This window comes from Aphelocoma coerulescens (genome assembly GCF_041296385.1).
Source record: "Aphelocoma coerulescens isolate FSJ_1873_10779 chromosome Z unlocalized genomic scaffold, UR_Acoe_1.0 ChrZ, whole genome shotgun sequence".
Classification (NCBI taxonomy): Eukaryota; Metazoa; Chordata; class Aves; order Passeriformes; family Corvidae; genus Aphelocoma; species Aphelocoma coerulescens.
The window spans coordinates 37848190-37870435 of record NW_027184085.1 but is presented as its reverse complement, the minus strand read 5'-3'; the positions used below and the strand labels follow the sequence as shown (position 1 = coordinate 37870435).

Below are 22246 nucleotides of genomic sequence, written 5' to 3'. Positions count from 1 at the left end.
TTCTGCTACAGGATAAGCAGGTGTTTGCTGCCAGCTGCCCAAATGAACGAGCGTTCAAATAGGATCTTCCTTTGGACAACAAAGACTAAAAAAATAAGTCTGCCATAAGATTGGCCATTCCTTTGTCCTGTTAACTCTGGGTCAATTCTTCTACGAACTACAACTTCAGTGACCTATTTTTGCTTCACAGATCTAGAGTGCAAACCTGCCATGTTTCTAAGTATACCAAACTTTTCCTTAATTTTGTCCTTTTTAAAAAGAATAGAGGTAAACAAAGGCATCCAAACAACAGAAAACAACACAAAACACTTCATGAAATTTTTAGTGTTTTAAAGTAACCATTTTATCTTTCTTTCGGATGACATTGTTTATTTTAAGACATCATTTTTTTTAAATACACTGTAATACAAGAGACTTTCCATGTCATGTTGAGAGAAGCTGGTCACATGATTCACAAACAAAACTTTTAACACTGATACCTAGGCATCACTTTGAAATCAGCCAAGATGCAATGAAAGTTTTAAAGCAATGACTACTTGTAACAAACTGCAAAACAAGAACCACTAAATATTTTCACGGAGACATCACATTAAATAAATTTAAAAAAAAAAGGAAAAAAGAAAGGAGAAAGATAGCTCTACACACCAGGTCACAATTCGTGACAATATAGAGATTTATAATTGTATGTAGATATCTTCCTCTTTACCTAAAGTGACAAAGAGAGTGATATCTAGAAATATATATACATAAAGTATAGGTGGAAAGAAGGGCTGGGACAAATATTTCATAATTAATTGATTCTCTCTCTATTGGTGATTCAATTAAACATAAATGTTGAATTAAATTATTTGTATCTAAAACATTCTTAGGTGCTTTTCTTTAAGTTACAGAAAGATACATATAAGCTGCAAGAATTAGGCCTCTGGATAGATTTGATTTGTTCTGTTTTCTCACGTATTCCAATCAATGGCCTCACTTACTAGCAGCTTCCATAATCCTTGCTCAAATATTCAGTGTTTATAAAATATCAGCCAGTCATCACTCAGAACCTTCTACAAGCAAACAAAAAATCCCCACAGACCTTGTGCAGAATGCATAGACGGAAAAATAACACACCCATCATTTCCCATTTCTTCTCCTGAGACATATGTTTAAAAGACGGCAAAATAGTCACTTGGTTGCTATTGTGAATTTCACAGTGTTTTCCCTGCAACATGTAGACTTTTTTCTTTTTTTGCTTCACATTTGTGATGAATAGCACATCCCCCCACCCTGCCCAAATACAGGTGTTTTAACTAAGGCTCTAAAGGACCTCTTATTCAAAGCAGCAGTGGTTTATTCCAGCCCTCACAAGAAAATACAATTTACTGTGCTATCAAAACCTTCATCTCTCAATAGAAATCCCAACTTCCTCTCCAGTCCCTCCCTGCCCCCCTCCCCCACATTTTATAGCAGTATTTGAAATTCAGTTACAGGCTGCAACAACCCAAATGTGGACTTGTTGTAGCACATATGCATGATACCTTAGTCATTTGGGTTATTTAATTTCTTTTTAAAGTATTTTGTAAAAGTCTACATCAACCACAATCTCGTATAAAGGTAGGGAGGGTACAGACTGAGAAAGAAAGAGAGGGAAGGAAAGAAATAGAAGGAAAGAAGGAGGAAATACAGGAGAAGAGAAAGAAGGAAAGAAAGCGATAAAAAATAGCAAGGACAAAAGAAAGAACAGAAAAAAATAAGCAGTTACTTATTAAACTGTAGACAATATATAGATATGTTGTTTTACAGGTCAAAATGAATGCAGTCCTTTTAAATGTGTACACTCCATCAGGCATCATGGGGTGCTCTTGCTTTACAAGTGTCTGTTCTCCATGGCCAGTTCCGAGTTCTGCAGATCTATTGAGAGTGAAGGACAGAGTGAGGCAAATGCTACTATTATTACTCCTGAATGTCAGCGTTCTCGTTGTTCTACAAGTCATGTTGCAGTGTGAATAGTCCAGCTCATTCTTGGAGTTATTTCGTTATGGCAGGCAAGTAAAAAACATTAATGGAGCTGCACTGTTTTTCTAGGACAATAAAACAACAGTAGCACAAACCCAGAAATGACAGTAAAAAAACCTCTGTTTTCTGAGCTCGGAAGCTTGTCTGTTAATTTCATTGTGAGAAATCAACAAGTGAGATGGGAATGGAAGAAATGTTTTTATGCAATAATCTGGGGAAGAAAAGTGCTTGTTGTTAAATCTCTGGCATTCTAGCACTGCCTCTGTTGCACACCAGTTAGAAAGTTGAATCTTACAAACATAGAAAAATAAATATCAAAAGAAAAAAAAAATTGGTTACTCAGCAGACTTTATCAATTTATTAATAGCACTCTAATCATAATTTGAAATAACATAGGTGTATGTAAATTTATACATATACACACAGCCCATACATAATGTGCATGCATGTCTGCACATATATAAGTAAAATACAACAGACATAGGCAGACATGTATATGCTATGTGTGTGTATATATATATATGCCATATGCAAACACACATATATTATATTTTATATATATGGTCAGTTCATAGCACAGTCCAGAAAGACTTTTTAAATGAGCCTGATTGTCATATTTACTCAGTGTACACAATTTACCTGACAGTGCAAGCATGATGAATATGCACATATACTCACCCTTCATTGTGATTTGAACATATTTCTTCCTCTTCTCTGCTCATTCTGCTACGCTTACTCACCTTTTCATGAACAAATGCAAACTATGTATAGCTACAGTTTATAGCTTTTCTACTGTGATTATACATTTTATGCACTATCAAGAACATTAATGATATAGGTCAAGGTTATCCATAGTGGTGGCTCTGTAGAACATTTGGTCCTTTAGAAGTTTAACAAACTGCTATGTTATTGCACAACGCATTTTAATACTATTTATTCTCTGAAATTACTCTAAAAGACTCACTAGGAAATCAAAAGAAGATGACACTAAGTACATTTTCAGGGTCTTGTGGTTATTTTTGGTATACTTTCTTTCAGTGCTTGCAAAACACACCTGCTTGCTTTTGGGCTGGAGCCTCTTTTCCAGTAAAAGCATCATCTCAGATGCCTTTTTCTTCAGCTCAGACGAAACTTAGACAGAATACGCAGGTAGAAATTTAGCAGCCCCCTCCACCAACTGCACCCTCTTCCCACTGCACAGTAAGAGAGGACTCTGATATCTTTCTTTTCCATCACTGTTATTTTGAAAATCAATTTCAAATTCCTTTAAAATATAACATTCATATTCTCAAGAGAATGGTTTCACTGGATGCTCAGTCTTTTTCTAGTTTTCTGTGAGAACTTCCAAGACAGTCTAGATAAAATCTTAAGGCCCATTTTGTAGGAATCTTCCTCTGGCTTTTTATGTGTTTCCAGTTCAGTAGCGGTTAAGAAATAACATCTAGTTTATTAAAGAAATACTGAGTATGGCTTTATAGTTACACTGTCATGTTTATTTGTAATGCTGCCTTTCCAATGACATTGAGAAGGGTAAAAACTTCATCAGTGTCCAGTGAACTGTTTTCTTCTGAAAATGTTCAGAATTTTTATAAGCTAGCTCTAAAAGCTTCTGAAGGAAAAACTTAAAGTGCCTCAATAAATAATACATGCGAGCAAATTATATATTAAATGTGCTATGGGAACACTTACAAAAATAAAATGCTTAATTTATTAAATAAAATATCCCCAACACGAAGATGGACTATTTTGATCTGGCTCATATCAATAAGAAATAATAAAAAGAGAAAATGGAAAGAAAGATCACTTTTTTGCAATAACGCCCCCTCACAGAGGGAGGCAGAAGTCTTGAGGAATAGGTAAGGTAGGTTTTCATTTGTAAGAATTCATATTAAAAATAATCCTAGCTCTAAATTTCAAATTGTCAACTTCTAGTTTGAAAAACAACAGGTATGCTCATGCAGCTGTCATCAACACAGTGGCCATGCAAATGTTGTACACATACAATGCCAATCCAACCAAAAATAAACTATTTTATAAAGTGTATATGTTGGCTATGACAGCAGTAGTACCAATACAAAAATGGCACTGAGCTCAGAATCTTTGTACTCTGAATAGCAAGCCATAACCACAGAGTAATTTGTTTTCTCTAGAGATCTTTATCCCCTGCTATGTCTCAAACATAACCAGTGATCTCCGTGCTTTAGATTATTCATGTTATATCAGCCTATAGTATCTATAACATTGTAAAGGCATTTTAATGCAGCTAATGTCCTCCATTAGCCCCTTCTAATGAAATATAGGTTATATCATTATGAGTTTGCTATGCCTACTAGGGTGTACTACAAGATGAGTGATCGTTTCTGCACAAATGGCATTAATCGACAAAGACCATGCACAGTTTTGCTTGCACGGTTAAAAAAAGAAAAAAGAAAGGATTGAAGAAGGAAGGAATATGCTGCTGGACAAGCACAGTATAAGATACACCTGCCTCAGCATTTATAGTTTGTCCTATCAAAATCCTTAGTTTCAACGTGTGATTCTGAAATTAATATTGTATGTAACTAAATCTAGCTTCAGCCTTTACTAAAAAAGACTAGCTGGAGAACATTTTACACCAGTGGCATGACAATATCCTACCAGAAGACAAAAAAAGGGCGTGTGTTTAGTTTATCATGTTGTAACACAATTGCGTGCAGTGCAGGCAGCATCTTTTTTTTGTTTTACTTGATTCTGGCAATGAATGGTGCCGGCAAAGCACTTCCTTAAACAATCCCTTTAGTCCTCAGAAAGACTCTTCAGGGAAATTGGTAGACTCCCTCTTGTCTTCCATCAAATCACTTCAGTGTTTTCTTGCAGGGTTGGATGCCACCTGATTTCCCAAGTTCCTCCAGATAGTGTATCACGCAAGAGTGTCTTCTTTTTAGCTGGCTTTATCTCTGCAAAGAACATTCTGCATGTAGAGAACACCAGTCTTCTTTTTCCACCCACAGGCCGAAGCAAAAAAAATGAGGTGAATCCATAGAAACTCCCAGTAGCTGTACAGCAGAAATCACAAAGTTTTAGTCAAATATATTTTTCCCTTTTTTTCATCCACATCAAAGGCATGAATACAACAAGGCATTGTTAGTTGTGGTGGGCAAACTGAAGAGTCTGCTGATATAACAGATTGGGTTTTTAAGGCCTTTGTCTATGCAGAGTTAGAATAATGCAGAAGCCAAATTGATTAGAAAGACAGGAGAGAAGGAAAAAAAAGATAGAAACTGAGAGAAAGAGAGAAGATACATCTTGGTAATGTCTAAAAAGTCAATACTGTGTCTACAGATGGAGAAGTGCACATTGCTTGCCCTTTGAAAGCTTCTCCGCAACTTTGTCATTAATACTGTCAAAGTTAAGAACACATTTTAATGGAGTTCAGCGGCAGTTGAACACATTCATTCCCGCAGCCCAGAAGAAGAAATGCTAGGAGACTTTAGCCTAAAATATCCAAGTAGACTGGAGATGCCTTGGCCAAGTTCTGAAGGAGGGAGTGGATTTCTTTGATGTTGAGCCTCATGTGAGGCTCCCGTTGCCAACAGCCCAGCATCAAGTCATACACTTCCTTTGGGCATGTGCGAGGTCGCTGCAGGACTCGGCCCTGAGTGATGCACTCAATCACCTATGAGAAATCACAAGAAAAGGATCAGCACAGTTGTGCCAACTACATGGAGTTCATCCATGGAAGAGTTAACTTCAACCATAGCAGCCTCACTGGTGGCTGCCATGCAGCCATCTCTGGAAAGGCCTGCTTTTCTAGGCAGATGAATGAGTAGCAGTATGGAATCTAGAAAATTCACTGTAAGTAAGTGATCAAAGAGCAGTAACTTCAGTCATGTTAAGTTCACCCACATTGTCCACCCCACACAAAAGGAAACTGTAGCTAGGAATTAATCCCATACCTTCTCTCTCTACCCAACTACTGCCTCAGAGGCAGGATAAATTTTCAACCTGCTCACAGAGCTTCAATGCCTCTCCTTTGCTCCACCCTCTGCAAATTTATGAATATCACTGTGGCTAATCTCTGGAAAAGGGGATACTTGTGACTGCCTGGAAATCAAGAGCTCTCTTGATTACTTCAGTCTAATCTGTCCATGGTTATGGACAACCACTCTGAAACAGTACCATGTATGATACGTCTTTTCAGGAGATAGCTAAGGTCTTTTTCATTGCCTCACGGTCTACCCAGAGCAGAATTCATTCTATGCGAAGGAAAAAATTAAATTCCAAGTGTTCTAGTTCTGCTTGGACACCTTCCATCCACTCAGGGTAGAAAAGGGTGAAAAGGAAGAAATTTAACCATATGGTTCATGACAATACAATAAATACCTTGTATCAGTGTCAGCCTTTAACAAATAAATTTGTTGCTGTCCCTTCTCCAGAGAAGCAACACAGACAATTAGCATAACAGCTTTCCCAATGCACTTTGAGAATATATTACACACACCTCATTGTTTGAGAGCTGATACCATGGCTGTTTGCCATAAGTAAAGATTTCCCATAATACAACCCCTAGGCTCCAGACATCGCTTTCTGTGGTGAACTTCCTGTACATTATACTCTCTGGAGGCATCCAACGAATGGGCAGCATGGTGTGACCCCCAACCTGAGAAAAACAAATGAAAGAGTCAGAAATAGTTTCCTCAGAGCCTCACAAGGCAGGCTCAAGACATTAAATATGGAGAATACATGGTTTCTTTTTTTCCCATCTGGTAACATTCACTTTGAGGAGCTTCGAAAAACTGTGGATTCATGGTTCAAAATCCTCTCCCCCAGCAACAATCAGTACCACACAATAGGTTTCTCAACAAAAATCTCAAAAGACATTGTTTCTGAAGTCCAAACTAATCTTTAACATTTACTTGGCACACCTTACCTAAGGAACAGGAGGGTCTGTATTACACTAACAACCTACTTTGAATTAGGCCAGTTTTACTTTTTATTTTAACACTCAAGAAACTAAAGAAGAGTCATTAAATGAAATCTAGACTGGTGACTCTCCTAGAAACTGAGCGACATCAACCAAAACACATGAAGACACAGATGACTGTATGAAATGGTAGGATTGGATCTGTGTGGTTGAATGTCCTGATTTTGACGGAATTAAAGCAATGCTGTAACAATGTTGTTAAGTTCCACAGTTAATGTATCAAATTATTTTTTCCACATTAACTACCCTGTCCATTTAAAGAAAACCCCAAATCAGTCCTTTGGATATATTCCCTTGATAATAACAACTTGTAAGACATGGATTTCTACTCCAAATCAACTGTTTCATGGGACCTTCACTGAATTCATGCCTTTCTGAAAGCTTTTAGAACATTTTTAATTTTTCCCAGAAAATTTAACTTCCTTAGAGTTAGGTTTCCTAATCTTAATTTAAATTTTTAAAAGTCTTTTTTTTCCAGGTTCTAAACAATTTACTGTTCCTGGCATGTCCTATTTTGGTTGGATCACATCAATAAAGAAATCCATTTAAGTACTTTTAAGACAGTGTAACTGCTGAGATACTGTGATATGGATATACAGATATGCTAGTTACTTTTGTACCATGACAGCTGAGAATATTTCCAAGGAAGATTAAGAAAAAAAAAAAAAAAAAAAAAAGGAAAGCTTTTTCACTAACATCTTACTCTTGATTAACTCATTTTCCTGTCTGAAAATATATTTAGTTATGAAACCACATTTACACTTTCAGGATTCTGTCAATTCAAAATATAATTTCTCCTTTTGGGACTTAACATTTGTTGTTATAAATAATGCCCTCCTTGTTCTCACATTCAAACAGCAAATGGAAGAAAAACCCAACAGGGTTCAGTCAGGGTTCACATTATTTCTAAATCACACAGAACATCCATTTCCAGTTATTTGTCAGTAGTTCAGTGTTAGTGCAGCATACCAAACACAGCTACGGCTGTGAGAGCTCAGTCCTGTTCTGTGTATCACCACAAGTCCATGCTCACTGCTGACAGAAACAGAAAGTCATGCTAAATTTTCATAGACTTGGTTTATTATCAGGCTCTTCTTCTACTCCCTGCACATGAGATGTTATGTGAGTGATGGAGCAATAATTTTCAGCAGGTTGTTGAATGACAGGCTGGGCTCCCAATTTCAGTTCCTGGCTACATTGCAGATGTGCTTCTGACTCCGTGCAGGTTGCTGTGCACGGGCTTCCAAGCCATTCAAAATGGGACCCAATTCCTGCCCATTGCATTGACAGAAAACGGATACACATTTTTAAGTGCTTTTCTCAATTTGGCCCATTTGTGTCAGTGTTAACAGTTTATCTCTCTGGCACACAGACTGGCTGTAAGGCTCTGTGCTTTGGTTTTTTTCATCAGCTTTGACTGAGAAGCCCCTCAATGATGTGGAGAGTTTGAACACACCAACATGCTGAGATGTAACCATTCAGTTTCCACCTTATCATAAGCTAATCTGCCACGGCAACCAAACACTTCCAAACCACCACCAGTTTTAAGCCAGTGTTGAGAGGTATTTAATTAGAAAGTCAAAGAAGTTAGTCCCTTAGAAACAAGTAGCCACATACACCCATTCAAAGGGCAAGTGCCATTAAAAGATGGTTAGTGATGAGAACCTTTTGGTCTCATCAAATATTAAGATGGCTCTTACATCTGCTCATCATATAACCTCTGCTACTGGTTCTGTTCAGCAATTTCTTTGACTCATTCCTTTAAAAATTAATGAAAGCTATAGATGATAAAATATGTGACTCTTTTTTTTTTTTTTTGTCACATCTTAAATGAAGAGATTTTGAAAAAGCAATTAAAAAAAACCCCAACCACTCTTCAAATCTTGTTTTTTCACTACAGATTCCGTGTATTTTTGGTGGGACTCAGTATGCTGAGTTTCCAATGTCACTCAGGGAAATGAAGGACACACCTCCAGAGTGATGATGATAAACTGTCACCAAATGATGGTTCTGTGCTGAACTGATCTGTAACATCACACATCTGGCTGTCTCTCTTTCAAGCATAGCAAGATTGACTTGTTAGTCTTGACACCAAGAATTCAGTTTACAGGTAAGCACAAGGCACAGGGCTCATTGGTGTTCTTCCCAGATCATCTTGCCTGGAGCTGTGTCCATTTCTGTCGCTGAAGGACAGAGTACTTGACCAGTACTGAGGAGTCCTGAGGTCTTTCCATCTCTATCATTACCAGTCTCAATTATATTACTTCAAACACCTCAACATCTTTTTGAAGATAGAATTTATTGCCTTTCAAAGAATCAACGAAAGTGTTATATAGGGTGATCTCCTTGACAGATGGCACTGCAATGAAGACAAGATACCTGTGGAACACAGAGCATCTCCTATGGCAGACTGTGCATCTACCCATAGTCTAAGAGCACCTTTCATTTCAGTTCATTTCAATCAAAAGCACAAGTCAGGGCCAAAGGCACTTCTAAATGCATGTTTCCTTCTCTATTAAAAATCAGTGGTTACTAAGTCAACACGCAGCTCAGATGAGCATTAAGGGCTGTGCTAGTTGTATGCCTACAATGAGCACATACTTCAGAGCCTTTTGAACTGAAGCCTAGGACTTGACACAACTGTTTGCAGGGTGCCTGAAACAAATTGACAGTCTGTTGAGAGCTTCTTTTGATTTTTATCTTATGAGCCCAAGCACCCAGGGTTGTGCTGTGAAGAGAGGTGGGGTGCCTTTTTGCTGTTGTTGCCATACTCTCAGCAAGGCTAGGAGGTGTTTTCCAAGAAGCACCAGTGAATTAAAACATGACTGCACTGACCAAAGTTTAAAGGTTCTGAGTGCTTCACAGAGATGCCTTCAGCATATCCTTTAATAAGAAACGCAAGTTATTACAAACCTCTCAGGTATCACCAGTGTTCTGCTGTATAAAGTCTCTGCCATGCACACTGTAATTGCAGTGCTGCTTGATACACATAAATTTCAAATGGTTTTGTGCTAAACAGACTACAGTTAGGTGTAAATAAAACCTTTATATTCAGTCCAGCTAAGGTTATAACAGGATTAAAAGCATTAGAATTTTAACTTAATATACTACCACTTTAAAATCCATACTGTAGCTGTAAAAAATGACCACTTTATGTATACAAATAAGAGTAGATTTTCTTGATACATACCTGAAAGTATCTGCATTATAACGATAACACCATATAATACCACAGTTCCGTTTTATTTAGAACTGTACTTCTATGAAAGTACAGACTTAAGTATTTACTTCCAAATGCCAGTTTATGAAACACACCCTAGCCCAGCTACAGCCTGGCTGCTTTTAGTAGCAATGCTAGGCTAGGAAACCTGGTGAATTAGCCTCTGCAATGTGCAAACAGTCCACGGGGCAGAGACTGCTATGCCCAATCAGTGAACGGTCATGTTCTCCAAAGAAGCTCTTCCAAGGAAAAACTGCCATGCTGTCCCATGCATGTAATGTTGCACCTTCAACAATACAATCTCATTCCACTTGTCACCACTTTGAGCAAACATCTTTTCAATGAATTTAGCACTTTGAAAGGTGCTAGAGGAGCTGGCCTTGAACACTCTTTTAATCTATTTGCCAACATTAATCTTCTAGGGCTGCTATGGAAGGACCATGTCTTAGTCTTGAAGCAGGCCTCTAATTTTATAGTTTGTTAAAGTTTGTTCTCTTTCTTCCAATTAAAAATACATGTTTATACCCTGATGTGGTCACTGTTCCAGCTTCATGGCCCAACTGCCATAGAAATCCAAGGCCCTGTTGTTTGATGATTGTGAGAAAACAGATATGCTCTCTTACAGAGAAAACCAAATGAAGCCTTGTACTCCTGCTGAAAACAGAAGACAGTGGGTGGAGCTGGGGGAAGCCAACCTACAGCGTTACAGAAGGCACAAGATGCATGTGGGGCTGCACGCATAAGACACAAGCCACAAGCCAGGAAAGGCACAACAAATAATCACATGGAATAATCACACAGAATCACCAAGGTTGTCAGAGACGTGAAAGATCATCTAGTTCATGCATAGCACCACCACAGTCACCCCAAAATCGTGTCTGCAAGTGTCACATCCAGATGTCCCTTGAACACTTCCAGAGACTGTGACTCCACCACTTTTCTGGGCAACTTACTCCAATGCCTAGCCATTCTTTTAGAGAAAAATGATTTTCTAATCTGAACCTTCCCTTATGTAATTGAAGGCCATTTCCTCTCATGCTTTTGCTTGAGACATGGTAGCAAAGAATGACCCTCACCTCACTACAACTTCCTTTCAGGAAATTGTAGACAGCAATAAATTCTCCCCTCAGCTTCTTCTTCTCTAGACTAAAAAAACCCAGCTCCTTCAGCTGCCCCTTGTAAGACTTGTGCTCCAGACCCTTCACCAGCTCTGTTGCCCTGTTCTGGACACACTTCAGTACCTCAGAAGCAAGAGGCCCAGAACTGGACACAGGATTTGAGGTGTGGCAGCACCAGTGTGGAGTACAGTGGGACAATCGCTGCCCTGGCCCTGCTGGACACACTACATCTGATACAGACCAGGATGCCATTGGCCTTCTTGCCTACCTGGGCATGTGCTGGCTCATGTTCAGCTAGCTGTTGAGACCAGTACCCCCAAGTCTCTTTCTGCTGAACAGCTCTTAAAGCACTCCTCCCCCAGCCTGTAACACTGCATGGGGCTGATGTGACCCAAGTGCACAACCTGGCATTTCACCTTGTTGAACCTCATGCAGCTGTCCTTATCCCATTGCTCCAGTCCATCAAGATCTCTCTTGCAGAGCCTTCTGACCCTCAGGCAGATCAACTAATACTGTTGCTAAGATGACCACTCAATCAATTCACACCAGGTTTATGTCTTATTCATCTGAGTACCGTGAGGAGGGATTGGCTGCTTTTTTGCAATGCATGGCAGCTGCAGCCTGATCTAACCATAAAATCCCTGGGAGCTGTGGTGCTGAGAGTGATGGATGGCTTTGGGACTCCACAACCCAGCTGCAGGGTGCTGCAGCAGCTGACAAGGGACAGGACAGAGACTAGTCAGAACCATCCTCCTCCTAAATGTTGGTGGCCATATCTGGGGAGGCTCCAGCACACCTGGAGAGGACATCAAATGGAATTCCCAGCTTTTGCAGGCATTGTGTTACATAACCCTTTTTCTGATTTTTTTTTTCCAATTTCTGGCTTTAAGTAGTAGATTACTTTGAATTCATGCAGTAAAAAGCACAGCAACCAATTGCATAGCCTTGGAAAACAGACTTCCTCATTAACATTTCACATTCCCATGTTCCCACGATTCCTGCAGAGTGACATTTCAGTAATGTGTCATAGCACTTTGTATATTCTCTAAAGACTAGTGATGCTTTTTCTGCCAACAGGATAAAAGTAATCTTTTCACTTTGTGAGCCCAATGAAGCTGAATGACTACCAGGGGTTCATCCCTGATCCTGTCCCAATGTCCTGTCTGGCTTGTCTGGTGCATCTTTCCAGAGCTCTGCTGTTTTCAGGCCGTTTGCAATTCAGGGTGCTGAGACAGCACATGACCAAATTAGAAGTCATGTGACAAGTATATACTCTCAATCTCTTTCACACAATTGCACCTTAGTCTGTCAAACTAGAATGAAGCTGAATCTTCTGAACCATTTGTTCATCGCCTCCTAAGAAAAATCCTGTATACTTGCAAGGTACCACCATTTTAGGGTATTTTTCACTATTTATATTTTGGTCTTCTGACTTGTTTCCCCATCTCAGGATGATATAACTGCAAAGAAATGTTCTCTGCAAAAATTATCATGTCTTATTGCTAAAACTGAAAACCTCTCCTCTCTTGCTGAACATCTGCTCTTTCCCCCTCATAAAAGCTGGCAAATGTTTCTCTCAGCACAAGAAGAAAAAAATCAATAATTGTTATTTTCATTTATTTCATGCCCTGGCCTTGCAGATGAAGTCAATGTCTTCTCTTAAAATATCATTCCTGCATGTCTACTTGAAGAAAAGCAATATATTATTTCCACAGTCATAATAAGCCATACCACTCCAACACAAGAGGATACTGATTTATAAAATATGGCATATTATTAGCTAATAGCCAGAAATGTGTCCTTTCATTTTCACTTTTAACCCTTCTTTGGCTCATCTGTATTAAAAGGCGCATATGTCTAAATTTCTTAATTAATTCTACCAGTTGTTTTGTCAGAAAAGTGAAACGTGGTCTGCAACAACATTTATTACACTGTAAATTCTCTCTTCAACTGCTCAACATCAATACAGTACTGTGTGTCAATTTTATGTCATGGAGATAAAATTCTTCTCATTAGCCTCTATGAAACCATGAACAGTATGGAGAAGATGAAGAAAGACCAATTACTCAGATGTCTACATAACACAACCAGAAGGTAGCAACTAAAATGTGTAAATGGCAGGTTCACAATGAACAAAAGGAGGCACTGTCACCTAATGTACATTTGCTTGTGGAACCCACTGACATGAGGTGCTGCCAATGATGAAGGTTTATCTGAGATCAAAAAGTGATTAAACAAACTGATGGAGGATAAAATCTGACAAGGACTACCAAACATGAAGATACCATCTCTGGCCCAGGAAGCTCTGGAGCTGAAGAATGCTGCAGGCTAAGAGAGTACTTGAGGAAAACATTTAATATATACTTAGCATGTTTCCATACTATTTCACAGTCAGCAGTTTCGCACAGTGACAGGATCCTGACCTAGAAGGGCTTTTGGAGAAGTTATTCCTATTTTTCTGTATAGATGGGCCACATATTGCAATATGTAGTCCTTACTAAACCTCTCAGCAATGCTTATGGAGGGCTAGAAATGATTCTGGCAAAAAAATGGAATGAAGGGGAGATACCACATGAAATTAAAACAGGTGAATGATCTAGTGCAGCTTACAATTCAGCATCTTCCAAAGATTTTAAAATGCTAAGTTGAACAGATGTAGAAACAGTGCCTATAGTTGTGGTTTACACAACACGATATCAATTTGGGCCAGTCAAATATACAGGATAATTAATAAACTGTAGTAGTTACTGCACTACAGGCCATTTACTCTTTCAAGAAAAGAAGATGAAGTGCCCTAGATGTAAGATCAGATTAGTGTTACAAAGAAGGTGACATGATTCACATCTCTGATTAAAAGCAAGATCCCTTATCGGAAAGACAGAAGAGAAGTTAACTTGAGTAGAAATCTGCAGCACTGAAAAGTAATGGATAACAGCTCTCTAGTGTCCCAGATGAAGTGTGTACATATGAATGAAAAAAACAAGTCTAATCCTTTAAAATATGATTTATTTTGCTTCCAAATGATGAAGTATTCTAGTGTTAAAAAACAAACAATAACCTAAGCTAAGAGAAAGGAAGGTATGCTGTGGAAAATTGGAAGAAATAACACTCTGAACAGTGTATTTCAGTGAATTCAGTGTAGAGCTAAATTAATTTCTGAACATCGGAATTCAGGATCTTAGTGAAAAAGCAAGGAGATTGGATAAGCCAGAGAAGATTTGGCCTGTTGAATCAGATGGCCTCTCCTTTCTAAAACACTCAGCATTCTCCTAATTTACCACATCAAGTTATGCCACAGCATATATAGTTACTGATCACTCCAATGGCATGACTTTCACCTCAGAATGTTGAGCTCATGTGAGATCCTTTGTTTTTGAAATCTGTAGAAAAACTCGCCACTATATCACTTGTACCTTACCACTGTTTCCACATCTGTACCAGCAGATGAAGAGAAGTATCAATTACCAGTAGACAAGCAGCTGGAATGACTCATGTTAAAATCCTCATAGCCTCCAGGATGATCATCTAATCTGTCCAAGTCACCAGCAAAACAATTTTGCAATGCAATATTAATGAATTGCAGCTACTGTCTTTCTGATTTTCAAAGTGGTTTACAATATATCAAATTCCACTTTTATATTAATCCTAAGTAGTTTGGGCTACCGGGGCTAAAGAGGTTTTAAAAATAATCTTTAAAATGCATTGGAAAACTGGCTTCTACAAGTCTGTGCCATAGCTAAAATTCAAAATTATTCTGCTTTTTCAGGTGGGGTTGGAGGTGTAATGTGATGAGATACTAGCTGAACAGCACAGTCAATATCAACAAGTTGCAGTCACTTGAGCATAGACTCTGAAAGCCAAATATCACACCACATCAGACAGTTTGTATTCACTGGGAAATCTCTACTCCTAATTTCAAGTCCGAAAGCTATTTCTTAGTTAATAAAGATCACAACTTTTTCCCATATTTTACTGAAAACTACATTTTTTTTCAAATTTACTGTAGGTTAATATAGCATGTCTGGCTCTATTGGTCATGTCAAATTACATCACAGGAGAAGAGGGGAGCAACAGAGCTTGGTTTGTAGCTTTACTTCTCCCTTGTGAGTCACAAAAGTATTTTTATAATGTACACTGCATGGGAGAACCACAATTTTTAGCTGAAATGTCTCAGATGTTCCAGTTCTTTGAATTTTGTAAGACAGCCTCTCCCCCTTTCCCCCAGATGTCAATAAACAAGGAAATGACAAGGTCCTTGTACTCATATTCCTTATCTTCTGCAGTCTTGATGATGTTTTCTGCTTCATACTTTCTCTGGCCATAATTTGTTTACATAAACTGGAAAACACAAGAGAAAAATTTCACTAAAATAGAACAGAAAAAATTCTCTGTTGTTTTCCCTCCATCAATTCCAGGTTTTGTCTCCTTACTTGTGCCACAACATCATTCTATGAGTTGAAACAGGCATTTGCTCTGAAATGAGACATCCATCAAACAGCACACAACATGATAATTAAAAATACAAGTAACTGCTATTACTGGGGGGGAAAAAGCCCCTCATTCCTATGAAGCTTGCAAAATCCTAAATTGTTCTTATCAATTCATATGTTGAATTATTCCTCAAGCCATGCTTAAAATATTATTCTTGGATACAAGAGCCAAAGTGTAGCCCAAGCAGTGATGAACTCATTTTATAGCTCTTGGACAAATTCCTATTCTGGTGTAAAGAGAGAATTTGCACCAGCAGAGGGCTTGGAACCATAAATTTGAGGTTTGGTCTTGTATGTGGTTTGGTTTTGTTTTGGTTTTTATTCGTATTTCTTTTCAGTGACTGTCTCTACCCTCAGCACTGTAATTTTCCATTTGGGAAACAATATACTGCATTGTGTATACAGTGGTTCTTGGAATTCACATGACTGCATTTGTTTAACACCAACACTGAGCTTTAAATTCTGCATGTGATGCTGGAGCATCTTATCTTCTGCCTCTAAAAGAAGGCTGGATAACCTCATGAGAAGCCAGCATATGCAGAAGGTGTTAGTCTAGTAAGAAATGACCCCCAAAATTTCCCTGGGTGTATCCATTCACCAATGGCATGTCATCAGGGTGGAGGATTGGCTTTCTGATATAAAGCCTGTTTAACTTACTTATTACCAGGTGATCCTGGGGAACTAAGGAAGATCAGAGTAAACTTTGAAAGGATTTAGGGCTCTGCACCAGCACTGCTGCATTTCAGGTAAGGACTCTCTGAAGATCTGACACATATTTCCACACTACAGATTGTGCAATGTACTCCTCACATACTTCAACAAATGCTGGTAGTGTGTGAACAAAGAAAAGATGGGTGGGAAAGAAACCCACAACTACACCTATTTTCCCTCCTTTTCCCTCATATTTTGCGGTGCCCCAAGGGAGCACTCCTTCCATCTTCTCCTCTGATTGAAGCTACTCCTTACTGTAACCATGCAGCTCTGAGGTGGTCCCGTCCTCATATATGCTTACCTTCCTCTCTGGATAAATAAGAATCCTATTACACATGGAATTCTCTACTAGCTCCACTTCAATAGTTACTTCAAAATAAATACATAAACATACTTTTAGTTTATCTGTTCCAATAAAAGTAGGATCTCCAGTAAAACTGAGAGCTCAAAGGTTAGATCCAATTTTTAAAACAAAACAGGCTGCAATTTTACACCAAAGTAGTTAGGACAAGTCATTTAATTTTTTGAGATGTCTACTATTAGAACTGCAGGTCAATTTTATAATCTTCAATATAAATCTTACATAGAGTATTCCCAGACTCCAGAGTTGCCAAGACTCATGAAGGCCTGGAGACATTCAAAATAAGCCAAGTGGGAAATAAAGGTACCATGTTGTTAAGACAATATATTTCAGTTTTTGAAAGGTTTTCTGAGATTGTGTACAGGCCTAGTTTTTTAGACTGTCAATAATACCTTGGGCTAGGACTCCTAAATCAACCTCTCTGAAAATCTGGTACTAAACCAAGTCATATTTCTATTAGGCTGGCACTAGTATTTTGACCTGTGCTTGTATAATGCCTAGATCAACGAAGTCCTGATCTACATGAGGCTCCAACACAGGCTTGCAGTGCCACATAATAATATTAACATAAACATTAATATTAACAACAACAACACTTCTTCTAGTCACTTGTAAAGAACTACAAATGGGTTCACCACAGCAACTACAGTGTTACTTTTTTATATCACAGTAGGTTAATGTAGCCCTAATACTGATTTTGAGTCTTTGTACTTCAGAATATTTTTCATCTGCTTCAGATGAAAACTTCTGAAATATTGTTACATAAAGCCTGCATTTCCTTTTAAAGTCATGCTACTTTATATTACTCTATGGAAATGTTTAGGATGAGTATTATCACATACACTCAATGATGTTCTTATTAAAATGTTATGTGCTTCAGTCCTTAGTATATAATTTTCTTTGCTTTCTTGCCAGGCAAATCTATTTATTCTTTCTGTGTATTAAGCCATTATGTTCACCTAAATAACCTCTGTGGTTATTTCCACCAAAATTGTCCCTGGATTTTGTATCCATCAGGGGTTGTCCTGGAGTTCCCATTAGCCTTGACCCCACACTTAGGCTGCAGGACCCATTTTATTTTCCTTTCCTCTCTGCCAGATAGCAGTTCTCCTTCAAGACACTTCAGCCACTGACCTAAAAGATCTCTGTTAATGCAAAACAGATGCAACACTTAAGTTCTCTCCTAATAGAATCTTCCTAACATAATGATTTTGAGTTTGAAAACCCACTGTATGGTGCAAGACCCATTCTGTATGATTACTCCAGCCCTTCAGAACAGAGTGTTAATTTTAAGACTTGTTAATTTTATCAGTGAGCTTATGCTGAATAGATAAGACTGAAAAAGGAGGCTGCCTTGCTAGTACGGCAAGTACATGTGAATACTGACATTTTAAATAAATGTCCTCCAGGTTGCTGAAGTGTGCATTTATCTGTTTTAATTTGCTTTTCAATTCTTTTGAACACTTTACATAGTCATTGCTGTATGAGTGATTAGGTGCTCAGATGCTGAGAACCTTGAACTAGGTAGTGAAAGAACTGGATTAATGCAAGATCATGGAGAGTCTGTCCCAAAATGTATGCCATTTAATTTTGATACGTTACTGTATATGTATATATATATATATATATATATATATATATATATATATATATAAAATATTATAGGGCACTGCGGTGTATTTGGTAAAGCACCTCACTGTTATGGTTAGTACGCCATCTTTGGTGGAAAGTGAGAGATGCTTCCTGTTTTCTCTGAGAGCTGTTGAGCTGTTGAAATAGTCAGGTGGAAGTTAGACATTTGAAAGGCAGAAATAAGGCTCCATGTACTGCCATGTGCTCCATGTTCTGCCAGCACAGAACGTGCTTGAATCAGACAGGAATTAAGTATTACAATTCCTGGACAAAATGCAGTCCAACTTCTTGCTCTTTAAGGTCAGACAACATCCCAGATTCCATGCCCTCCTGTGGAAAGAGAACACAGTAACAGCAAAAGGAAATTACTGCCTCCAAGACTGTCTTAACTATAGCAAAAGTAGGGGAGAAAGTTCCCTGTTAAATGAACCTAATATAGGTTACTCCCTTCGATGCACTTGCTCAAATAAGGGCCTCTTTATGCTCAGCAGGAGCACTGTAACAAAGAAGCAGCTACAAAATGAAGCAACAACATGGCACCCTAGCCCTGTGGAATAGGGAAAGCAAGGTGAGTATCAGTAGAACAGAAAAGAGGATGTGGGAATGGGAAGACACAGAGGGTAAGCAGACACAAGGCATATTCCACTGGCTTCTGATGGATTTCATGGGTTGTGAGTAGCTGTCCAAAAAGCCCTGGGCTTCAGCTGTCACCAGAAAGTGGGCTCTCTCTAGGTCAAACTCAGGCAGAGGTTCGGGAAAGAACCACAGCACACAGACAGGCCCCAGATTTCTACAGGTCTTAGGGTTATGTCTGCCACCATAGGAACAGACATAATTGTTTCCTCCAAAACAGTTAAGTACATTTGCGTTCTGTCTTGCAGCAGAAGTATAGGTTTTAGTTACTCTGCATTTGAATCAGGAATTTCTTCTGCAATGTTTAACATTGGGCCAACAAGCCTTTTCCATTACTGTCCTAGTTCCCTTAGAAGCCTGAGTTGAAATGCACAACTGGCAAGTTAGGCACCTGTAAATACCTTTATTATTTGTGTCAAAGGCTTGCATTCCGTTATCATGCCTTAGCACCAAGGGGAAATTAAATCTCTGTGGGATTTAAGGCTATGCCATGCAAGTTGCTCATGATGCTCTCAGATGGACAGCAAGGGCAGCAATACAACACATCTTCTGCTGATTATTAGCGCTGAGATGCATACCAATCACTACAGTGTATCTGTCACAAATTCATCTGCAGGATAATTAACTTTAACGTGATATAGTAATGAAAAAATCGTATCATTATTATTTGGAAGATTTAAATCTATTTAGAAATGTTATATTAACACTGTATTGTCCTTTTTAATATTAATTATTATAATAATAGGCATTGTTTATGCAGAGAAAGAGAAAAATACCATAACTTAAATGAAAGTTAGAACTGCTAGCTTTCATGAGTTGGGATGCTGGTTCTAGAATTCAATAATCTTTTACTATTGTGAAATAATGGAAAATCTTTTTCTATTGTGCAATGGTATCCAGAAGCAGTCTATGTGCAACCAAGCCCTAGATCTTTTTGTTCTGTTTTGCTGATACAAAGAAGAAGAGAGAAGAATTAAACTCTGTAAAGGAAGAGATTGTCTAAGGAAGAGTATTTAGTCTAAGGACTGACTGTTGGAAGAATCACAATTAGTTTTGACTATTATGTTAATACATTGTGATTCAGAAGAATCAGAAGCAGCAGAGAAGACGGGATAAGCAGAATAAGAAGCTAACAAGACAACAGAAAAGTTCACCCTGTACTTTTGATTGAGAAAGTCTTCCCTTAAAAATCTCTTTCACAACACATTCAAACCGATTTAAACGAACTTTTACCTAGGCCACTTATGGTACTCTTACTATTCTACTCAACAAAACTATGGTGGTCAGATAAAGAAGTTTTTCTCTTTGTGAGAAGATGTTTTGAAATACCTTTGATTCTCTATCACGGAAAAGTACTGAACATTTTCCCCTAATTTTTAGCACAGAAAAAAAAAATTTACATGAAAAATCCTGGTGTTTCCCAGCAAAACACAGCAGCCAGAGGCTCCCAAAAGATTCCAGTCTGAATGAAAACTTAAAACAAAATGTACTCAGATAATTTAAAATGAAATGTGACTGATGACCAATTTAGGTCACACATTCTGCAGCATGCTTTTTGATACTGTGCATCCTCTAAATGGGTTCTGAAATGAAGCAAAGACCTACAGAGGTCTGCTAAGAAAATTCTCAGCAGAGGCAGCTGCTGGAGGGCTGGGAGGTGGAAGGGACCATTACGCTTTTGGAAGGCAGCTTCCTGCCGACAGTACCACTTCTTTCAATATGTGGGAGCGCAACATTCAGGGGATTCCCAGTGTGTTTCAAGCCCTGGGTAGCTTGGCACAGTTAAAGGTTGGCAGAGGCATGATTAGTGGCTTAATGTAGTATCACCGCTCTCTAAATTATTTCCATTACCACTTCCAGGAGGAATTCCTGCCCTGCTTGAAACTGCTCCATATACAACTCAGACTCAAGATCTGCACTGAGAGAAGGTAAATTTTACAGATATTCACAGGAAAAAAACAAATAAATAAAGCTTCACACAAGATCAATAAAACATGTCTTAAAACAACTGGATCCCAGATAAAGCAATGAAACATACTATAGGGAACAAAACCATTTGGGAAGAGAATGGATTATCCTACAGCCTAAACAAAAACAAGTAACAACAAAATACTTAATTAATAAGCAAATCCTTCTAACATTTCTCTAGGCAGATGCTTTCCATGGAAAGTCAAATGGGAGAAAGTGATCATGAGTTGTTAAAAAAACCCCTGAAATACCACCAGTCAATGTCCCATTAAGATACTTAGAATAGTCTCCTTTTTACAGATTAAATATTGTAGCATCACTGTATCACAACAGAATTAATCTGTCCAACAAACTCTCACTGTGTCCTGGTTTCAGCTGTAATAGAGTTAATTTTCTTCTTACTAGCTGGTACAGTGCTGTGTTTTGGATTTTGTATGGGAATAATGTTGATAAAACACTGAGGTTTCAGTTGCTATTCTGTAGTGCTTACCCAACATGAAGGACTTTCCAGTGTCTGCCAGCCAGCAGGTGCACAAGAAGCTGGGAAGGAGCTCAGCTAGGACAGCCAGAGGACTGGCCAGAGGATTATTCCATACCACAGAACATCATGCCCAGTATATAAACTGGGGGGAGTTGGTTGGCAGCCACCAATCACTGCTGTGGGATGGGCTCAGCACTGGTCGGCAGGTGCTGAGCAATTGTATTGCGCATCACTCTTTTCCTGGATTTCATTCCTTCCCCCCCCTTTCATTAATAATAATATTATTATTAATATAAATGGTAAAATAATTATTATAGTATTTCACTTTATGTCAATTATTAAGTTGTTCTTATCTCAACCCACAAGTCTTACTTTTTTCTGGTTCTCCCTCCCATCCCACCAGAGGTGGGGCATGAGCAAGGGGCTGTGTGGTAATTAGTTGTTTGCTGGGGTTAAACCATGACAGGCTGTTTATTCAGAAACATCACAGAACATTTACACATCCTGCACAGCTGCATAAAATTTCAGTGAGAGGCAGTTCTTACTGAAATATTGTCAATCCAGGAAAAAATGTTGCAACCATTTAACAGAACACAGAATTTTTTTTTAAAAACTCACAGACTAGGCCAAGAAATGAATAAAAATACTAATGTCAAGAGAAACTGGAT

At 38.4% G+C, this 22246-nt stretch overlaps 1 protein-coding gene across 3 annotated transcripts in view; it reads right to left on the bottom strand.

The window, feature by feature from the left end:
* Nucleotides 1-342: 342 nt before the first annotated feature.
* The window catches only part of NTRK2 (neurotrophic receptor tyrosine kinase 2), a 209638-nt gene continuing 187734 nt past the window's right edge, over nucleotides 343-22246 (bottom strand). For 2 of the 3 annotated variants that reach the window (XM_069001029.1, XM_069001028.1), the window contains exons 16-17: nucleotides 6482-6640; nucleotides 343-5656 (exon numbers count right to left, since the gene is read on the bottom strand). In XM_069001029.1, coding sequence (XP_068857130.1) covers nucleotides 5471-5656; nucleotides 6482-6640 — 345 coding nt within the window. In that variant the 3' untranslated portion in view covers nucleotides 343-5470. The remainder of the gene's footprint in view (nucleotides 5657-6481; nucleotides 6641-22246) is intronic. The other variant, XR_011147650.1, reaches the window with a different exon arrangement.